The sequence below is a fragment of the Chiloscyllium punctatum genome, chromosome 28, assembly GCF_047496795.1.
Source record: "Chiloscyllium punctatum isolate Juve2018m chromosome 28, sChiPun1.3, whole genome shotgun sequence".
Lineage (NCBI taxonomy): Eukaryota > Metazoa > Chordata > Chondrichthyes > Orectolobiformes > Hemiscylliidae > Chiloscyllium > Chiloscyllium punctatum.
The window spans coordinates 9,256,744-9,276,370 of record NC_092766.1 but is presented as its reverse complement, the minus strand read 5'-3'; the positions used below and the strand labels follow the sequence as shown (position 1 = coordinate 9,276,370).

Below are 19,627 nucleotides of genomic sequence, written 5' to 3'. Positions count from 1 at the left end.
CGTAGATGGGTTAACTCCAGGAAGGGTAAGAGAGGTAGGCAGCCAGAGCAGGAGTCTTTTGTGGATATACCCATTTCAAACAGGTATGCTGTTTTGGAAAATGTAGGGGTGATGCATTCTCAGGGGAACGTAGCACGAATAGCCATGTTTCTGGTATTGAGACTGGCTCTAATGAAATGAGGGGTACGTTGGGTTCCAAGAGATCAATTGTGTTAGGGGATTCTCTAGTCCGAGGTACAGACAGACGTTTCTGTGGCTAGCAGCAAAAAAGCAGAATGGTGTGTTGCTTCCCTGGTGCCAGGATCAAGGATGTCTCAGACAGGGTGCAGAATGTTCTCACGGGGGAGAGGGGTCAGCAAGAGGTCATTGTCCACATTGGAACCAATGACATAAGGGAAAAGGTTGAGACTCTGAAGGGAGACTGCAGAGAGTTAGGCAGAAATTTTAAAAGGGAGTCCTCAAAGGTAGTAATATCTGGATTTCTCCCAGTGCTACGAGCTAGTGAGGGCAGGAATAGGAGGATAGAGCAGATGAATGCATGGCTGAGGAGCTGGTGTATGGGAGAAGGATTCACATTTCTGGATCATTGGAATCTCTTTTGGGCTAGAAATGACCTAATTTGGAAGGGGACTAATATACTGGCAGGGAAATTTGCTAGAACTGCTCGGGAGGATTTAAACTAGTAAGGTGGGGTGAGACCCAGAGAGATAGTGAGGAAAGAGATCGATCTGAGACGGATACAGCTGAGAACATAAGCGAGTCAGACAGTCAGGGCAGGCAGGGACAAGGTAGGACTAATAAATTAAACTGCATTTATTTCAATGCAAGGGGCCTAACGGGGAAGGCAGATGAACTCAGGGCATGGTTAGGAACATGGGACTGGGATATCATAGCAATTACGGAAACATGGCTCAGGGATGGACAGGACTGGCAACTTAATGTTCCAGGATACAAATGCTACAGGAAGGATAGAAAGGGAGGCAAGAGAAGAGGGGAAGTGGCATTTTTGATAAGGGATAGCATTACAGCTGTGCTGAGGGTGGAAAATCCCAGAAATACATTTAGGGAAGTTATTTGGGTGGAACTGAGGAATAAGAAAGGGATGATCACCTTATTGGGATTGTATTATAGACCCCCCCAATAGTCAGAGGGAAATTGAGAAACAAACTTGTAAGGAGATCTCAGCTATCTGTAAGAATAATAGGGTGGACATGGTAGGGGATTTTAACTTTCCAAACATAGATTGGGACTGCCATAGGGAGAGGCTGAATAGGCTCGGGCTGTTTTCCCTGGACCGTCGGAGGCTGAGGGGTGACCTTATAGAGGTTTACAAAATTATGAGGGGCTTGGATAGGATAAATGGACAAAATCTTTTCTCTGGGGTCAGGAAGTCCAGAACTAGAGGGCATAGGTTTAGGGTGAGAGGGGAAAGATATAAAAAAGATCTAAGGTGCAACTTTTTCACGCAGAGGGTGGTACGTGTATGGAATAAGCTGCCAGAGGAAGTGGTGGATGCCAGTACAATTTTTACATTTAAAAGGCATTTGGATGGGTATATGAATAGGAAGGGTTTGGAGGGATATGGGTCGGGTGCTGGCAGGTGGGACTAGGTTGGGTTGGGATATCTGGTTGGCATGGACGGGTTGGACCAAAGGGTCTGTTTCCATGCTGTACATCTCTATGACTCTATGACTTTAAAGTTTCACCTGCATATCCACCAATGTCATTTATTATATCTCTTGCTCCCAATGCGGTCTCCTCTACATTGGGGAGACCGGACGCCTTCTCGCAGAGCGCTTTAGGGAACACCTTCGGGACACCCGCACCAATCAACCCCACCGCCCGCCAACATTTCAACTCCCCCTCCCACTCTTCCGAGAACATGGAGGTCCTGGACCTCCTCCACCGCTGCTCCCTCACCATCCGATGCCTGGAGAAGAATGCCTCATCTTCCACCTCGGAACACTTCAACCCCAGGGCATCAATGTGGACTTCACTAGTTTCCTCATCTCCCCTTCCCCCACCATACCCCAGTTCCACCCTTCCAGCTCAGCGTCATCCTCATGACCTGTCCTACCTGCCAATCTCCCTTCCCATCTATCCACCCCACCCTCCTCTCTGACCTATCACCTTCATCCCCACCCCCATCCACCCATTGTACTCTTCTCCTAGCCCCACCCTCCTCTCATTTATCAGTCCACCCTGGAGGCTTGCTGCTTTATTCCTGGCGAAGGGTTTTTGCCTGAAATGTTGATTTTCCTGCTCCTCTGCTGCTGCCAGACCTGCTGTGCTTTTCCAGCACCACTCTAATCTAGACTCAGGTGGTCGTGTTCCCTTGCATCTGCTGCCCTTGGCCTTCGAGACGGAAGTGGCTGTGGGTTTGGAAGGTGTTGTCTGAAGATCTTTGGTGATTGCTGAAGTGCATCTTCTAGATAGTACACACTGCTGCTACTGAGCGTTGGAGGTGGAGGGAGGGGATGCTTCTGGATGTGGGGCCAATCAGGTGACTGCTTTGTCCCAGATGGTGTCAAGCTTCTCGAGTGTTGTAAGGACTGCCCTCATTTGGGAAAGTGGGGAGTATTCCATCACACTCCTGACTGATGCCTTGTCAATGATGGTCAGGAATTAAGGTGAGTTACTCACTTCAGTATTCCTAGCCTCTGACCTGCTCTTGTAGCCACTTTGTTGAGTTTCTAGTCAATGATAACCCCCAGGGTGTTGATCATGGGGGTAACACTATTAATTGTCAAGGGGTGATGTTTAGATTGTGTCATATTGGTGATGGTAATAGCCTGCCATTGATGTTACTCGCCACTTGTCAGCTCAGGCCTGGATATTGTCCAGTTCTTGTTGCATTTGAATATGGACTGTTTCAGTATCTGAGGAGTTGCGAATGGTGCTGAACACTATAAAATCATCATCAAACATCCTTCCTCTGTCCATATGATGGAGGGAAAGCATTGATGAAGCAGCTGAAGATGGTTGGGCCTAGGATACTACTCTGAGGAACTCCTGCAGAGATGTCCTGGAGCTGAGATGACTGATCTCCAACAACCTCTACCATCTTCCTGTGTGTCAAGTATGATACTTACCAGTGGAGAGTTTGTCCCCTGATACCCATTGATTCCAGTTTTGCCCGGGCTCCTTGATGCCACACTCGGTTGAATGCAGCCTGGATGTCAAGGGCTGTCACTCCCCCCTCCCCTCTGGAATTCAGCTCTTTTCTCCATGTTTGAACCAGGGCTGTAATGAGATCAGGAGCTGAGTGGTTCTGACAGAACCTAAACTGGGCGTAACTGAGCAGGTGCTGCTTGGTAGCACTATTGATGACACCTTCCATCCCTTGACTGAAGATTTCCTCCTAACATCTTCAAACGATGACTTCCTGTATGAGGCAGTGATTGGCCGGGTTGGATTTTAGTGTACAGGACAAACTTGGACAACTTTGGATGAGGTATACAAGATAATGAGAGGAATAGATAGAGTCAATAGCCAGAGACTTTTCCCCAGGGCAGGATTGACTGGTACAGGGGGTCATAGTCTTAAGATATTAGGAGGAATGTACAGAGAAGATGTCAGAGATAGGTTCTTTATGCAGAGAGTTGTGAATGCATGGAATGCGTTGCCAACGGTGGTGGTGGAAGCAGAGTCATTGGGGACATTTAAGCGACTGCTGGACAGGCACATGGATAGCAGTGAGTTGAGGGGTGTGTAGGTTAAGTTATTATATTTTACATTAGGATTAAATCTCAGCACAACATCATGGGCCAAAGGGCCTGTTCTGTGCTGTACTTTTCTATGGTCTATGTTCGAATTTTTCACATTATTGGGTAGATGCCAGTGTTGTAACTGTACTGAAACAGCCTAGCTTGGGGTGTGGCAAGTTCTGGAGCACAAGTCTTCAGTACTGTTGCTGGAACGTAGTCAGGGCCCATAGCCTTTGCAGTATCCAGTGTCTCCAACTGTTACTTGATATCACATGGTGTTGTGGTTGTGTTCGCCGAGCTGGGAATTTGTGTTGCAGACGTTTCGTCCCCTGTCTAGGTGACATCCTCAGTGCTTGGGAGCCTCCTGTGAAGCGCTTCTGTGATCTTTCCTCCGGCATTTATAGTGGCCTGTCTCTGCTGCTTCCGGTTGTCAGTTCAGGCTGTCCGCTGCAGTGGCCGGTATATTGGGTCCAGGTCGATGTGCTTATTGATTGAATCTGTGGATGAGTGCCATGCCTCTAGGAATTCCCTGGCTGTTCTCTGTTTGGTTTGCCCTATAATAGTAGTGTTGTCATGGAGTGAATCAAAGTGACTGAAGACTGGTATCTATGATGCTGGGGACATCTGGAAGAGGATGAGATCACTTGGCACTTCTGGGTGAAGGTTACTGCATACACTTGGCCTTATCTTCTTCACTGATGTGCTGGGCTCTTCCATCATTGAGGATGCGAATTGTCTGGAGCCTCCTCCTCCAGTGAATTGTTTAATTATCCAGCACCAGTCTCAACTTGATGTGGCAGGACTGCAGAGCTCAGATCTGTATTGGAGGATTCCCTGTCTGTGTTCAGGGAGGGGATTCCCTGTCTGTGTTCTGGGGGGGGGCTCCCTGTCTGTGTTCGGGGGTGGGGGGATTCCCTGTCTGTGTTCAGGGGGTGGGATTCCCTATCTGTGTTCAGGGGGGAATTCCCTGTCTGTGTTCGTGGGGGATGATTCCCTGTCTGTGTTCGGCAGGGGGGGGGGGGGGTCCCTGTCTGTGTTCGGGGTGTGATTCCCTGTCTGTATTCGGGGGTTGGTGGTGTGGGGAATTCCCTATCTGTGTTCGGGGAGGGGAATTCCCTGTCTGTGTTCAGGGGTGGGGGGGGATTCCCTGTCTGTGTTTGGGGTGGGAAATTCCTTGACTGTGTTAGGGGGTGGGGGGATTTCCTGTCTGTGTTCGGGGGGGGACATTCCCTGTCTGTGTTTGGGGTGGGGAATTCATTGACTGTGTTCGAGGGTTGGGGGATTCCCTGTCTGTGTTTGGGGGGAGGGGAGGATTCCCTGTCTGTGTTTGGGGTGGGGAATTCATTGACTGTGTTTGAGGGGTGGGGAATTCATTGACTGTGTTCGAGGGTTGGGGGATTCCCTGTCTGTGTTCGGGGGGAGGGGGGATTCCCTGTCTTTGTTCAGTGGTGGGGGGATTCCCTGTCTGTGTTCGGGAGTGAGGGGGATTCCCTGTCTGTGTTTGGGGGGGGGAATTCATTGACTGTATTCGAGGGGTGGGGGGATTCATTGACTGTGTTCAAGGGTTGGGGGATTCCCTGTCTGTGTTCGGGGGTGAGGGGGATTCCCTGTCTGTGTTTGGGGGGGGAATTCCCTGTCTGTGTTCGGGGGTGAGAGGGATTCCCTGTCTATGTTCGGGGGTGAGAGGGATTCCCTGTCTGTGTTCGGGGGGGGGGGGGGATTCTCTGTCTGTGTTTGGGGGGGGCAGGGAATTCCCTATCTGTGTTCGGGGGTGAGGGGGATTCCCTGTCTGTGTTCAGGGGGGGATTCCCTGTCTGTGTTTGAGGGGGGGGATTTCCCTGTCTGTGTTCAGAGGTGAGGGGGATTCCCTGTCTGTGTCTGGGTGAGGGGGATTCCCTGTCTGTGTTCGGGGGTGAGGGGGATTCCCTGTCTGTGTCTGGGTGAGGGGGATTCCCTGTCTGTGTTCGGGGGTGAGGGAGATTCCCTGTCTGTGTCTGGGGGGGGCGATTCCCTGTCTGTATTTGGGGGGCTTCCCTGTCTGTATTTGGGGGAGATTCCCTGTCTGTGTTCGGGGGTGAGGGGGATTCCCTGTCAGTGTTCAGGGGTGGAGGGATTCCCTGTCTGTGTTCAGGGAGGGGATTCCCTGTCTGTGTTATGCTTCTTGATGCTGGTTAATCATTTATTTTGTCTTTTTGCAGTGAATGGTGCAAATTCTGTTCTGGGTGAGTACTGTATATGTCTTTGGACACATGCTGGCTGTGTTGGATTTCATTGAGATTGAGCCTTTAAAATGTTAAAGGTGAGGATGTTGAGAGGGCATTGAAGTCTCATCCAAGTTTGTGTCTGCTTTCCCTCCAGGTGACCAGACAACAGCACTGGTCAATCAGTTGGCTCTTTTTAATCAGGTCCTCCGTGACCTGAGGGAAGATATCCATGAGCAGGTAAGTATCCTGCACAGAGCAGGCCACTTCCCTGAACTGCGCATCAAGGGTTAGTTAAAAACTGAAAGAACTGCAGATGCTGGAAATCAGAAATGAAAACAGGAATTGCTGGAAAAGCTCAGCAGGTCCAGTAGCATCTGTGGAGAGAAATCAGAGTTAATATTTCTGATCCAGTGACCCTTCTGTTGGGAGTTTAGAAAAATGTTTTCTGAATGCAGAAGTTAGGGAGGGGGGAGGAGTAAACGATAGGTGGGGATAGAGCCCATAGAGAGAGAGAGATGAACAGATGGACATATAAAGGAATGAATAACGATCAGCCTCTGGGAATAAGTCACTACCAATGGGGACTGTTAGTGGCTCCAATGGGTTGTGTGTAATAGCAGAGTCGAGAGTGCGGTGCTGGAAAAGCACAGCAAGTCAGGCAGCATCCGAGGAGCAGGAAAATTGACGTTTTGGGCCGGAGCCCTTCATCAGGATTCCTGATGAAAGGCTTTTGCCTGAAACATCGATTTTCCTGCTCCTCGGATGCTGCCTGACCTGCTGTGCTTTTCCAGCAACACACTCTCAACTCTGATCTCCAGCATCTGCAAACCTCACTGTCTCCCTGTGTGTAGTAGCAGACCATGCGATAAGAAGGCCTGATGTGTGGGGTTTGGGGTAAGGACGTGGGAGACAGTGCCCCTAGCCCTAAAATTATTGAATTCAGCATTGAGTCCAGAAGGCTGCAGAGTCCCCAGGCAGAAGATGAGGTGCTGTTCTTCCAACTTGTGCTGAGCTTCACTGGAGCACTGCAGTAAGGCTGAGGCAGGAATATTGGCCAGGGAACATGGTGGGGTGTTGAAATGGCAGACAACTGGAAGCTCAGGGTCTTTTTTGCACACAGAGTGTAGGTGTTCTGTAAAGTGGTTACCTGGTCTCGGCTTTACTTCCCCAACATAAAGGAGACTGCATTGTGAGCAGTGAATGCAGCAGACTAGATTGAGTGAAGTGCAGGTAAATCATCTGGAAGATGTGTTTTTGGCACTTGGATACAGAGGAGGGTGGAGGGATATTGTCTTACATTACACAGAAGGGATATCCTGACCAGGGGTCAGTGCCCTGAGCAAAAGGGTAGTTGTCCTGGATGGGAGATCGAGGGTACTTCTCCTGGGCAGTGTTCAGGTCAGTGCATGAAGCAGCGTGGGGCCAGTATCCCAGTCATGGGCCAGAGGGGATATTGACCTGAGCAGCTTTGGGAGTTGGTGGGGAACACTAATATGTGAAGCGGAGGTGGGGTCAGTGCCTGGACCAGGAGGTGAATGGTGTGAACATGGAGTCAGGGGCAGCTGCAGTGGTCAGTGTACAGTGAATGGGAAGGTCAAAGTCTGGCATTTTTGTCTTTGATCCAGTTTCCTGCTTTCATGAACAGGTGAAGGAAATGTCACTGATACGGAACACCATCCTGGAGTGTCAAGTGTGTGGTGAGTGGGAGAAAAATCTTAGAGCAAAACTTTAGAGGCTTGCTGTGGCCAAACAGTGGCCATGAATCCTTGTCAGTTTGGGTAAAATCTAGGACCAATAAATAGATTTAGAAGCTAAGAGGACACTCCGAAGCAGAATCAGTCCAAGAGCAGCTTTGGTCCCTTTGATCCACTGGAATTGGTAGCAATCAGAACGGGGGTAAAGTCCATTTGAGTTGTGTATAATAGAAATTAGCAGGGAACAGTTTATCTGACTGGGATTTGTCCAATGGGAGTGAAAGGGAAGGCGTTTGATCAGTTAGAGTTCTGTCCAATGGGAGTGAAAGGGAAGGCGTTTGATCAGCTGGAGTTCTGTCCAATGGGAGTGAAAGGGAAGGCGTTTGATCCACTAGTATTCTGTCCAATGGGAGTGAAAGGGAAGGTGTTTGATCAGCTGGGGTTCTGACCAATGGGAGTGAAAGGGAAGGCGTTTGAGCAGCTGGGGTTCTGTCCAATGGGAGTGAAAGGGAAGGCGTTTGATCAGCTGGGGTTCTGTCCAATGGGAGTGAAAGGGAAGGTGTTTGATCCACTAGTATTCTGTCCAATGGGAGTGAAAGCGAAGGTGTTTGATCAGCTGGGGTTCTGTCCAATGGGAGTGAAAGGGAAGGTGTTTGAGCAGCTGGGGTTCTGTCCAATGGGAGTGAAAGGGAAGGTGTTTGATCAGCTGGAGTTCTGACCAATGGGAGTGAAAGGGAAGGTGTTTGATCCACTAGTATTCTGTCCAATGAGAGTGAAAGGGAAGGTGTTTGATCAGCTGGGGTTCTGACCAATGGGAGTGAAAGGGAAGGCGTATGATCGACTAGTATTCGGTCCAATGTGAATGAAGAGAAGGGGTTTGATCAGCTGGAGTTCTGTCCAGTGGGAGTGAAAGGGAAGGTGTTTGATCCACTAGTATTCTGTCCAATGGGAGTGAAAGGGAAGGCGTTTGATCAGCTGGGATTTTGTCCAATGGGAGTGAAAGGGAAGGTGTTTGATCCACTAGCATGCTGTCCAATGGGAGTGAAAGGGAAGGTGTTTGATCCACTAGCATGCTGTCCAATGGGAGTGAAAGGGAAGGTGTTTGATCAGCTGGGGTTCTATCCAATGGGAGTGAAAGGGAAGGTGTTTGATCCACTAGTATTCTGTCCAATGGGAGTGAAAGGGAAGGTGTTTGATCAGCTGGGGTTCTGACCAATGGGAGTGAAAGGGAAGGCGTTTGATCCACTAGTATTCTGTCCAATGGGAATGAAGAGAAGGGGTTTGATCAGCTGGGGTTTTGTCCAATGGGAGTGAAGAGAAGGGGTTTGATCAGCTGGAGTTCTGTCCAATGGGAGTGAAAGAGAAGGGGTTTGATCAGTTGGGGTTCTGTCCAATAGGAATGAAGGGGAAAGGGGTTTGATCAGCTGGAGTCTGTCCAATGGGAGTGAAGAGAAGGGGTTTGATTAGCTGGGGTTCTGTCCAATGGGAGTGAAAGGGAAGGGGTTTGATCTGCTAGGATTCTGTCAAATTGGAGTGAAGAGAATGGGCTTGATCAGCTGGGGTTCTGTCCAATAGGAGTGATGTGAAGGGGTTTGATCAGCTGGGGTTCTTTCCAATGGGAGTGAAAGAGAAGGGATTTGATCAGCTGGGGTTCTGTCCAATGGGAGTGAAAGAGAAGGGGTTTGATCAGCTGGGGTTCTGTCCAATGGGAGTGAAGAGAGGGGGTTTGATCAGCTGGGGTTATGTCCAATGGGAATATAACGGAAGGTGTTTGATCCACTATTATTCTGTCCAATGGGAGTGAAAGGGGAGAGGTTTGATCTGCTGGAGTTCTGTCCAATGGGAGTGAAAGAGAAGGGGTTTGATCAGCTGTGGTTCTGTTCAATGGGAGTGAAAGAGAAGGGGTTTGATCAGCTGTGGTTCTGTCCAATGGGAGTGAAAGAGAAGGGGTTTGATCAGCTGGAGTTCTGTCAAATTGTAGTGAAAAAGAAGGGGTTTGATCTGCTGGGGATCTTCCAATGGGAGTGAAGAGAAGGGGTTTGATCTGCTGGGGTTCTGTCCAATGGGAGTGAAGAGATGGGGTTTGATCTGCTGGGGTTCTGTCCAAAGGGAGTGAAAGGTAAAGAATTTGCTCCATTGGGATTCTGTCTAATGGGAACATATTGGCGAGTGGACGGTATATTTTTCATCAAAGCCTTTTCCCTTCCTTTCAAAGGGTTTCATGACCATCGGTCCAAGTGTGATCCCAGTCCTTGTTTTGAAACTGTGGAATGTATGGAAACCTATGAATACCCTGGTTTCCGCTGTGGATCCTGTCCTGAAGGCTTTACAGGAAACGGCACACATTGCACCGATATTGATGAGGTCTGACATTAATTTTAAATCATCATCTCTTTATTATCTGGAGATGCGTGCTTAGTTCCAGCCTGGAATTCAGTTGTTTTGAGGGATCGACTGGAATTGAATTAATTGATTAAATGTGGCATCAATATCGAGTATAGATATGTTATAGGCACAAAAGCCCAGTCGGTGTTCTTTTATACAATACGTTTTGCTTGCCAGTAGTTGGCCTTGAGCAGGTTGAGGTGAGATCTTCTTAAATCACTGCAGTTCATCTGGTGGGGGTACCTACCCAGTGCTATTAGAAAATGTGTTGCAGAATGTTCACCTGGCCATGGAGAAGGAGTTGCAGATTGAGTGTGCCTTGGGCATCAACTTACATGTGGCTTACATCATCAAACCCTCCACTATCAGCCTGGGGTTGTCATTGATCAGAAACAGTCTGGATCATATACCAACTGGACAAACACTGGCTCCAAGAGCAGGTCAGAGGCTAGGAATAAATCACAACTGGACTCCTCAAAGCCTGCCCAGGCACAAGTCAGGGGTGTGATGGAATACTCCCCTCTTGCCTGATTGAGTGAAGACATCCCATTCTGACTTGCATTTGATCGCCGTTCTTTTATGACCACGGTTTCAAAGTCTTGCAGGTGACATCACTGTACCTACTCTAAGTGAACTGCAGCAGTTAGAAGATGGCTCCTTGCTATCTTCTCAATGATGGACAATAAATGCTGCCTTTTCTACACCCATATCTTGTTAATTGGAGTGTGTTTCAGGCTGGGATCTAGTTTAGGAAGTCTCAGAATGCAGGGGGAGGGTGGGGGAAGGTACGTAGATTGTATTGCGATGAATATGCTGTAGTGTTTGCTTATGTTTCAGAAAGCAGGCTGAACTTATACTAACTCTGATGATGTTAGTGACAACAGCTGCAGAAGGTCATGTTTGATGCAGATTGAAGTAGAATTAAATTTTAAACTGGAGAGTGAAGTGGGATGGCTTTCTGTTGAGTGTCAGCATTAATGTTCTGCCTGTGCTCGTTACATCTTCAGTGCCTCTTCGCCAATCCCTGTTTCTCTGAATCCAAATGCATAAACGCAGTGCCAGGATTCCGCTGTGAGTCCTGTCCCTTGGGATATGAAGGAACAATTGTAGCTGGTGTTGGAGTGCAATATGCAATGACAACGAGGCAGGTGAGTAACAAACAGAAAATGTTTGGAGACAAACCTTACAAGACAGACGGAGAAATATATTTTACAGTGAGAACCGAAGGCAGTGCTGTACCATGTGCTCAGCAACTGGTTTCTTCTTCCTGTTTCTAGAGGAAGGTGTGGTCAGTGATTTGTATTCTTGCCCTGCATTTTAATTTTAAGGTGCTGCTGTTCTTCCGGATATAATTATTAATTATTTTTTAACTTACATGTTGCATATCCACCTTGGAAGAATGTGATCCAATTCGTTTTTGAATAATTTTGTTACATTTCTGAAGGTGTCGGTCATTTCCGATGGGTATTTTCCTGTGGTGCAACGTGGCTGATAGCTAGAGAGACCAATACTTCAGAGGCAGGTTCTGTCTTAGGAGCCAGGCATGAAGCTCTCAAACATCATGGCTTATTACTTTTGGTTAACACTTGTTACTAAGCTATTCATCATTGCGCTGGTGCCTCGTGTCCCCATTTTCCATTTACCCAGCTAGTGATTGCCAAGTGTGATATTCAATGTCTATAATGTCCAGGACACCTTTCCAAACATCCTTGAAGCCAAGCTTTCAACTTCTGATCAACCGCTTCACCACACAGGCAATCTTTGGTTATGAGACTGTGTTGTTCATCCTGTGGATGTGCCTGAGCCACTGACACTCCTTGAGTCTCCTTGTTAACCTTCAACAAAAGCATTTTCATGACAGTCCTGATCCTACATTAGTTTTCTGTCTGTTCTGTTTGTTATTGAAAACTAGCTCCTCTTTCACCCAGGACTTTCTCTTTCTCTTTTCTCTGAGCGATTTTATGGCTAACTCTTCTCTAATTTCCTTATGTCTTTAGACTTCAAGCTTTTTTAGTTCCATTTCTCTCTGCTTCTCTTTTTTCCTGTCCTCTGTTTTTCATTTTCCACGATTTTAACCTTTCACTTCTCTTTCTCTGAATCATCTTTTTTATTTCTAGCTTTTTTAGTGAATTCAGACTGCATTATCCCAATGTCAGATTTCCTCTTCTCGGATTCTAAATATGGGATAATCACGTGAAACACATCCTTCTCAGATCCTGCTTCTCCTTCTGCCTTCAGTTTATCTGCTTAATCCCTCAGCCTGGCTTTCACCAAAACGTGTAAATAATTCACTGTTAGATCTTCCACTTCCAGAAAACTCTTTGCACATCTTCAAATTGCTGCTCAATAAACATCACTTCAACCCAGCGACTTTATACCACACAACCATTACTCTAACAAGAAAGACAAATCTTCCTCTTAAAATTCAGTGAATTCAAAGTTCCTGGAAGAGCCTCCAATTGTTCTGATGAAGTTATTATTTGACAAGTCAGACCCCAGACTGAAACCTGTTTTGATAGATTGTATTTTAATTTGTTTTGGTTTTAACACGGTGGTCTCTCTCTAAAACATAAGCCAGCAATGTTGCAGATTTTGCCTTAACAATAAAATACAAGTTCATTAACTAAAGAAATGAAGATTAAAATAGAATAAACCAAATTAACTATTTATAACACGAATTCAAAGATTTTTAAACATATAGTAAAGGCATAACGTCATTAAACTCAAAATACTCCTTTGCAGATTGAAAAGAAAAACTGCAGCTTTTGTGTAATACCCTAAACGTACCTTAGTACAGTACCCAAAAATACCATGTTTCTACGTAAAAATATCACATTCCTCACAGTAGAGTTTTGTCATTGACATCTCGATAGGTTTAAATCACTTGAGAATTTAATGTATTGACTGGAACTGTGGAAGGCTTCTTCAAGGAGTTACTATGAGTTTAAAAATACTCCACTTTAAGAACAGCATGCACAGGTTGGACCGAAGGGTCTGTTTCCATGCTGTACATCTCTATGACTCTATAAGTAATGTTTTCGGGGTTTATCCCAACACTCTTGGTCTGGGACTAACATTAACTCTTCAATCTAAGGCAATCTCGCTCACTATGTCCTTCCCTTCTCAAGAGCATCGGTTTATACGATCATGTTTATCCAATAACGTCACAGGACAACTTCAAATTCAAAGTAACATTTTAAAAGTCTCTCTGTCTAGCTACGGGGTTCCTCTTATTTTTAAAAACAAGTTCCTGAAATCCCTGGAAAACACTGAGGCCCGATTATTTTTCTTAACTGGGTTGGAAAGCAATCTAATGTAAATAAAGATCCATCAGCAATGCACAAAAATGTAGTAATTCGAAAGCTGTGTCTCATCATGGTTACAGAAATACGCAAAAAATTATTCTTCATTTCTTGGAGTTTGCCTTGGAAAAATAAAAGCCTGCTTAAGTCTAGCTACAGAATTTAAACTGGAGATTTCAATTTAACACAAACTACAAACTAAATTATACTCAGTTGGGTTTGTATAAACTAATGACTTAGACTTTGTTACACAGTGAATGCACACACTGACTTTCAAATTGAACTGAATTTGCCATTTAGTGTTTAAATGTGAGTTTGGACAAATTAAAGATGACATTTTTTTCTGACTAGTGGGACATGTCCGAGACTCTGGTTTCAAAGATACCAAGGATACAACAAAAAGTCATAACCAGGATTTAATGTCAGACAATTGGTTACACATAGATGCTTGGAATTCCCAGTCCCATCCTGAGGAGCTGGATTCTCCACAGCTGCCTGGAGATCCTGCTATGATTAATACTGTAGGCATTCCCACTTGTTAAAGAGCCATCTGTCAAACGGTCTGAACTGTGAGGATTGCAGCTTCACTTGCATTGTTTCCTGCTGTCCACCTGGGGCCAGGAAAGAGGCAGTTTTATGTTCATGATCCTTTTTGACTTTCTGAAAACCCGTCGAAGCAGAACAGGAGCAGTTGTCCTTCTCCTGTTCACTCAGTTTGTCAGCCTCTGAATGATTTCAAAATAACACTTCTGCATAAAGGACTCCGTTGTTTTGTCCAAAGCTCTGGCTGTGATGTAATAATTTCTGGTTGATGCTGTCTTGTTTTTTTTTCAGGTTTGCTCAGACATCGATGAATGCAATGATGGGAATAATGGTGGCTGCATAATAAACTCCCTCTGCATAAATACAGTGGTGAGTGGTAGGAATCCTGGGGCTGGTACCCTCCTGTGGAAGGTATCCAGTGGCTCAGTGGACAGGCTAACTATTACTCACTGGCTACTACTTTCACCTGATTCAACACTTGGATTGTGCAGTTCAACATTAAAGCAAAGAGGTTGAACAACTGGTGACTGCTGTTGCATGACATTCACTGGTAAATGATTCCAAATCAACTCCTATCCCTCAGAATGAATTCCCAACAGTCTGGGAACATTGGAAAGAATTACATTCAGTTGCAAAGCCTGTTTCCTGTTGTGGGGAAATCCCAAATGAAGGGGCCCTCGTTTAAAATTACCCATTTATCACACATGAGATGTCTCCCCTCAGATTGTTCTCCAACTTTTCTGCCTCCAAGGTCAGTGGCAGTGGGGGTTGTTGAATATTTGTAAGGCAGGGATGAATAGATTCTGGTTAGGCAGTAAATCAAAGGGTATTGGGGAACAGGCATTAGCCCTTCATCAGGAATCAGCCACATTTTGCCCGAATCGTCGACTCTCCTGCTCCTCGGATGCTGCCTGACCTGTTGTGCTTTTCCAGCACCACTGTCTCAACTCTGATCTCCAGCATCTGCATTCCTCACTTTCATCAAACTCCAGAAGCAAGTGTTTTGTTTGGGACTTGGTCACGCCAAGAGACTCCTGGAGGACAACGAAAACACTTTAGAAATCAACCTTGAATAGGTTAAAAAAGAATTCCCACTGGCTCACAAGAGACCCTGTTTTATGACTGATCAAAAGAATAGAATTAATCGAATCTGAGTGAAAGCATGTCATTCTTAATACTGATGAACTGGCTAAGAGGAAAATGTATTTCTAAACAACATAGGAGAAAGTGAGGACTGCAGATGCTGGAGATCAGAGCTGAAAATGTGTTGCTGGAAAAGCACAGCAGGTCAGGCAGCATCCAAGGAGCAGGAGAATCGACGTTTCGGGCATGAGCCCTTCTTCAGGAATGAGGAGGGTGTGCCAAGTAGGCTAAGATAAAAGGAAGGGAGGAGGGACTTGGGGGAGGGGCATTGGGAATACGATAGGTGGAAGGAGGTTAAGGTGAGGATGATAGGCCGGAGAGGGGGTGGGGGCGGAGAGGTCGGGAAGAAGATTGCAGGTCAAGAAGGTGGTGCTGAGTCTGAGGGTTGGGACTGAGAAAAGGTGAGGGGAGGGAAAATGAGGAAGCTGGAGAAATCTGCATTCATCCCTTGGGGTTGGAGGGTTTCTAGGCGGAAGATGAGGCGCTCCTCCTCCAGGCGTCGTGTTGCCATGGTCTGGCGATGGAGGAGGCCAAGGACCTGCATGTCCTTGGTGGAGTGGGAAGGGGAGTTAAAGTATTCAGCCACGGGGCGGTTGGGTTGGTTGGTGCGGGTGTCCCAGAGGTGTTCTCTGAAAAGTTCCGCAAATAGGCGGCCTGTCTCCCCAATATAGAGGAGGCCACATCGGGTGCAGTAAATGATGTGTGTGGTGGTGCAGGTGAATTTCTGACAGATATGGAAGGATCCCTTGGGGCCTTGGAGGGAAGTGAGGGGGGAGGTGTGGGCACAAGTTTTGCATTTCTTGCGGTTGCAGGGGAAGGTGCCGGGAGTGGAGGTTGGGTTGGTGGGGGGTGTGGATCTGACGAAGGAGTCGCAAGGGAGTGGTCTTTCTGGAACGCTGATAGGGGAGGGGAGGGAAATATATCCTTGGTGATGGGGTCTGTTTGGAGGTGGCAGAAATGATGAAGGATGATACAATGTATCTGGAGGTTGATGGTGTGGTAGGTGAGGACCAGTGGGGTTCTGTCCTGGTGGCGATTGGAGGGGCTGGGTTCAAGGGCAGAGGAGCGGGAAGTGGAGGAGATGCAGTGGAGAGCATAGTCAACCACGTCTGAGGTGAAATTGCAGTCTTTGAAGAAGGAGGCCAGATGCCTGGAGGAAGAGCGCCTCACCTTCCGCCTAGAAACCCACCTAAAAACAAGGGATGAATGCAGATTTTTCCAGCTTCCTCATTTCCCCTCCCCCCATCTTATATCAATCCCAACCCTTTTCTAAACAACATAGCCTATTCTGTACCACCTTTCACACTTGTGCTTGTTATAAGGACAGGCTGGATAAACTGGGATCTTTTTTCGCTGGAGTGTTGAGGGGTGACCTTATGGAGGTTTATAAAATATGACACACATAGATATTGTGAATAGCAAAGGTCGTTTCCATAAGGTGAGGGAGATCAAAACTAGAGGGCATGATTTTAAGGTGAGAGGAGTAAGGTTTTAAGGGATCTAAGGGGCAACATTTTCACACAGAGGGTAGTTTTTATGTAGAATAAACAGCCTAAAAAAGTGGTCGATACAAGTACAGTTACAACATTTAAAAGATACTTGGACAGGTAAATGAATAGGAAGGGTTTAGGAGGATATGAGCCAAACACAGGAAAACGGGACAACTTTAGTTTCGGAAACCTAATTAGCATGGACATGTTAGACCAAAGCCTGTTTTTTTTTCTTTCTCTCTCACTCACTCTCTCACTCACTCACTCTCTCTCACTCACTCACTCTCTCACTCTCTCTCACTCACTCACTCTCTCACACTCTCACTCTCTCTCACTCACTCACTCACTCTCTCACACTCTCTCTCTCACTCACTCTCTCTCTCACTCTCTCCTCTCAAAACTTAAGAGAATACACTCCCAGTTTGCCCAATCTCTCTCTTCATTGGTCAGTCCCTCCATTCCAAACCGACAGGTTTAGACAGTACATTTGGATCAGCTCAGGTTTGGAGGGCCGAAGGGCCTGTTACTGGGCCGTACATTCTCTTTGTTCTTTGTAAATATATCGGTAATAAATCTAGTGATGCCACTCTCTCGAAGGCAATAATATTCTTCCTGAGATAAGGATTCTCAATCAACACATGTATTTCAGTTATGGTCTAACCAAGCTCCTAGATAATTGAAGTAAGACTTAATTAGTACTCCTACATTTGAATCCTCCTGCAAGAAAAACTACAATTCCACTAGCCTTGCTAATAGGTTGCTGCACCTGCATGTTATCTCCCAGTGACTTAATGACAAGGACACCTAGGTCCCTTGTACAACTACAGATTCCAACCCTTTACCATTTAAGAAATACTCTGTACATCTGCTCCTCCTACCAAACCAGATACCTCATATTAATCCACATTATATTCCATCTGCCATGTTTGTGTCCAGTCAGGATGCCTGTCCAAATCCTCCTGAAGTTCTTTTCATCTTCCCCCATCACATAAATTCCTGCTCAGCTTTGTATCATCTAAAAATTTGGAAATATTACAATTGTTGCCAAATTATTGATCAATATTGTGACTAGCTGGGGCCCAAGCACTGATCCTTGTCATACTCCACCCCTGCCAACACAAGAATGATCGCATTTACTCCTGCTCTGTTTTCTGTCTGTTAGCCAATCATTAACCTATGATAGTACATTACTTTCTATCCTATGTGCTCTTAACATTTTCTAACCAGCCTCCAGTGGCAGACTTTATCAAAAGTCTTCTCCATCCATTGGTTCTGCTGCTGATGTAAGGTCTGTACATCCCTGTTTCATCTCTTATTCCCTTCTTAAACAGTGCAGTGATATTTTATCTTCTGACTGTAATGGACCCATGTTTGTTTTAGCCAAGCATTTCCATTTTGCAGACCTATTAAAGCTTCGACAGTGCACCTTTATGATTTTAGCCAAATTACATTCATATTCTATTCCCCAGTACTTCATCAGTTGTCCTCAGTCCTGGGATGGAGGGGTCTTGTCTTCTGAGGACAGTTTGGGGTCAATATCCACTGGAGTTTTAGAGAATGGGTGGTGATTGTCAAGATTCCTCAGGACCTGCTGTGTTTCAGTGTCGATGTCTCCCCTTGTCTGAGAGACTAAAACTAGGTGATACAATTTCAGAAGAGGTTGGTGTCTCCCATTTAAGATAGAGATGAGCACAAAAATGTTCTGTTGCAGTTTGTGTGACCGTGGAGTTCTCTTCTGCAGAGAGAGTTAGTGCAGGTGAGTACACTGAAAATTTTTAAGTTTGGTTCTTTACTGATCAGAGAATTAAAGGAACATGGGCTGAGGCTACCATCAGATCAGTCATGATCCAATAGAATGGTGGGACAGGCTCCTGGGGCTGAGTGGCCTCCTCCAGTCCCTTTGAATATGTCCCTTTGTGTAAAAATATTGGCATTAACTCAACAAGGGGACTGTGAACATTTTGATAACCTGTGGGAGAGAATCCTGAGCATTTCAATATCACCCACGTTTCAGGGAGTTAACATTAGCTCTAACATGAAATGCTGGCTTTCAGACAGCCCCTTCCTTTCCAACTGCATCAGCTGTAGCTTGGCGATCAGTGATGAATATTCAGGGACCCTTTTGTGTACCTGCAGGTGAATTCACTGTTTCTTGTGCAGGGTTCGTTTAAATGTGGTCCATGCCGAAGGGGGTTTGTTGGAAACCAGACAATTGGCTGTCTCCACCAGACAACATGCAGCAGTGCTGTGGTCAATCCATGTGATGTTAACGCACAGTGTTCCATCGAACGCAACGGAGAGGTGTCCTGCCATGTAAGTCTCAGTGTTTCCGCACAAGCTCCTGCTTTTAAATCTGGCCAGCCAAGGTTTCAGGGAGGGAGGAAGAAGATTAGAAGATTGTGAGTAATTATCTTATGTCCAACAGCAACATCTACAAAGAAAATGATTTGTCATTGGACAAACTGAGTCTGAAATATTCAATGGTTATTTCCTCTCAGTCGGCAATGTGGCCTCATTTTCCCATCTCTCTGACCATCTCATTGTCAGACAGTGAGACTGTCTGACAGTGTTGTCCCGCGCAGTATCTGATAGTCTCACTGTCTGTGAGTCTCACTGTCTGACAGTGTTGACCCTCCCTTACTCTCTGACAGTGTCATTCCACATCATTCTCTGACAGTCTCACTGTCTGTCAGTGTTGTCCCCTCACAGTCTGACAGTCGCATTCTCAGACAGTATTGTCCCCATCACTCTGACAGTCGCACTGTCATACAGTATCATCCCCATCATTCCCTGACAGTCTCACTCTCAGACAGTATCGTCCCCATCACTCCCTGACAGTCTCACTCTCAGACAGTATCGTCCCCATCACTCCCTGACAGTCTCACTCTCAGACAGTATCGTCCCCATCACTCCCTGACAGTCTCACTCTCAGACAGTATCGTCCCCATCACTCTGACAGTCGCACTGTCAGACAGTATCATCCCCATCACTCCCTGACAGTCTCACTCTCAGACAGTATCGTCCCCATCACTCTGACAGTCGCACTGTCAGACAGTATCGTCCCCATCACTCACTGACAGTCTCACTCTCAGACAGTATCGTCCCCATCACTCCCTGACAGTCTCACTCTCAGACAGTATTGTCCCCATCACTCTGACA

The 19,627-nt window shown here is 46.4% G+C and overlaps 1 protein-coding gene across 1 annotated transcript in view; it reads left to right on the top strand.

The window, feature by feature from the left end:
• thbs3a (thrombospondin 3a) overlaps window positions 1-19,627 on the top strand; it is an 81,471-nt gene that overhangs the window by 26,158 nt on the left and 35,686 nt on the right. Inside the window, exons 5-11 of the mRNA XM_072548862.1 lie at window positions 5,906-5,929; window positions 6,066-6,148; window positions 7,557-7,608; window positions 9,821-9,969; window positions 10,998-11,138; window positions 14,127-14,204; window positions 18,629-18,781. Coding sequence (XP_072404963.1) covers window positions 5,906-5,929; window positions 6,066-6,148; window positions 7,557-7,608; window positions 9,821-9,969; window positions 10,998-11,138; window positions 14,127-14,204; window positions 18,629-18,781 — 680 coding nt within the window. The remainder of the gene's footprint in view (window positions 1-5,905; window positions 5,930-6,065; window positions 6,149-7,556; window positions 7,609-9,820; window positions 9,970-10,997; window positions 11,139-14,126; window positions 14,205-18,628; window positions 18,782-19,627) is intronic.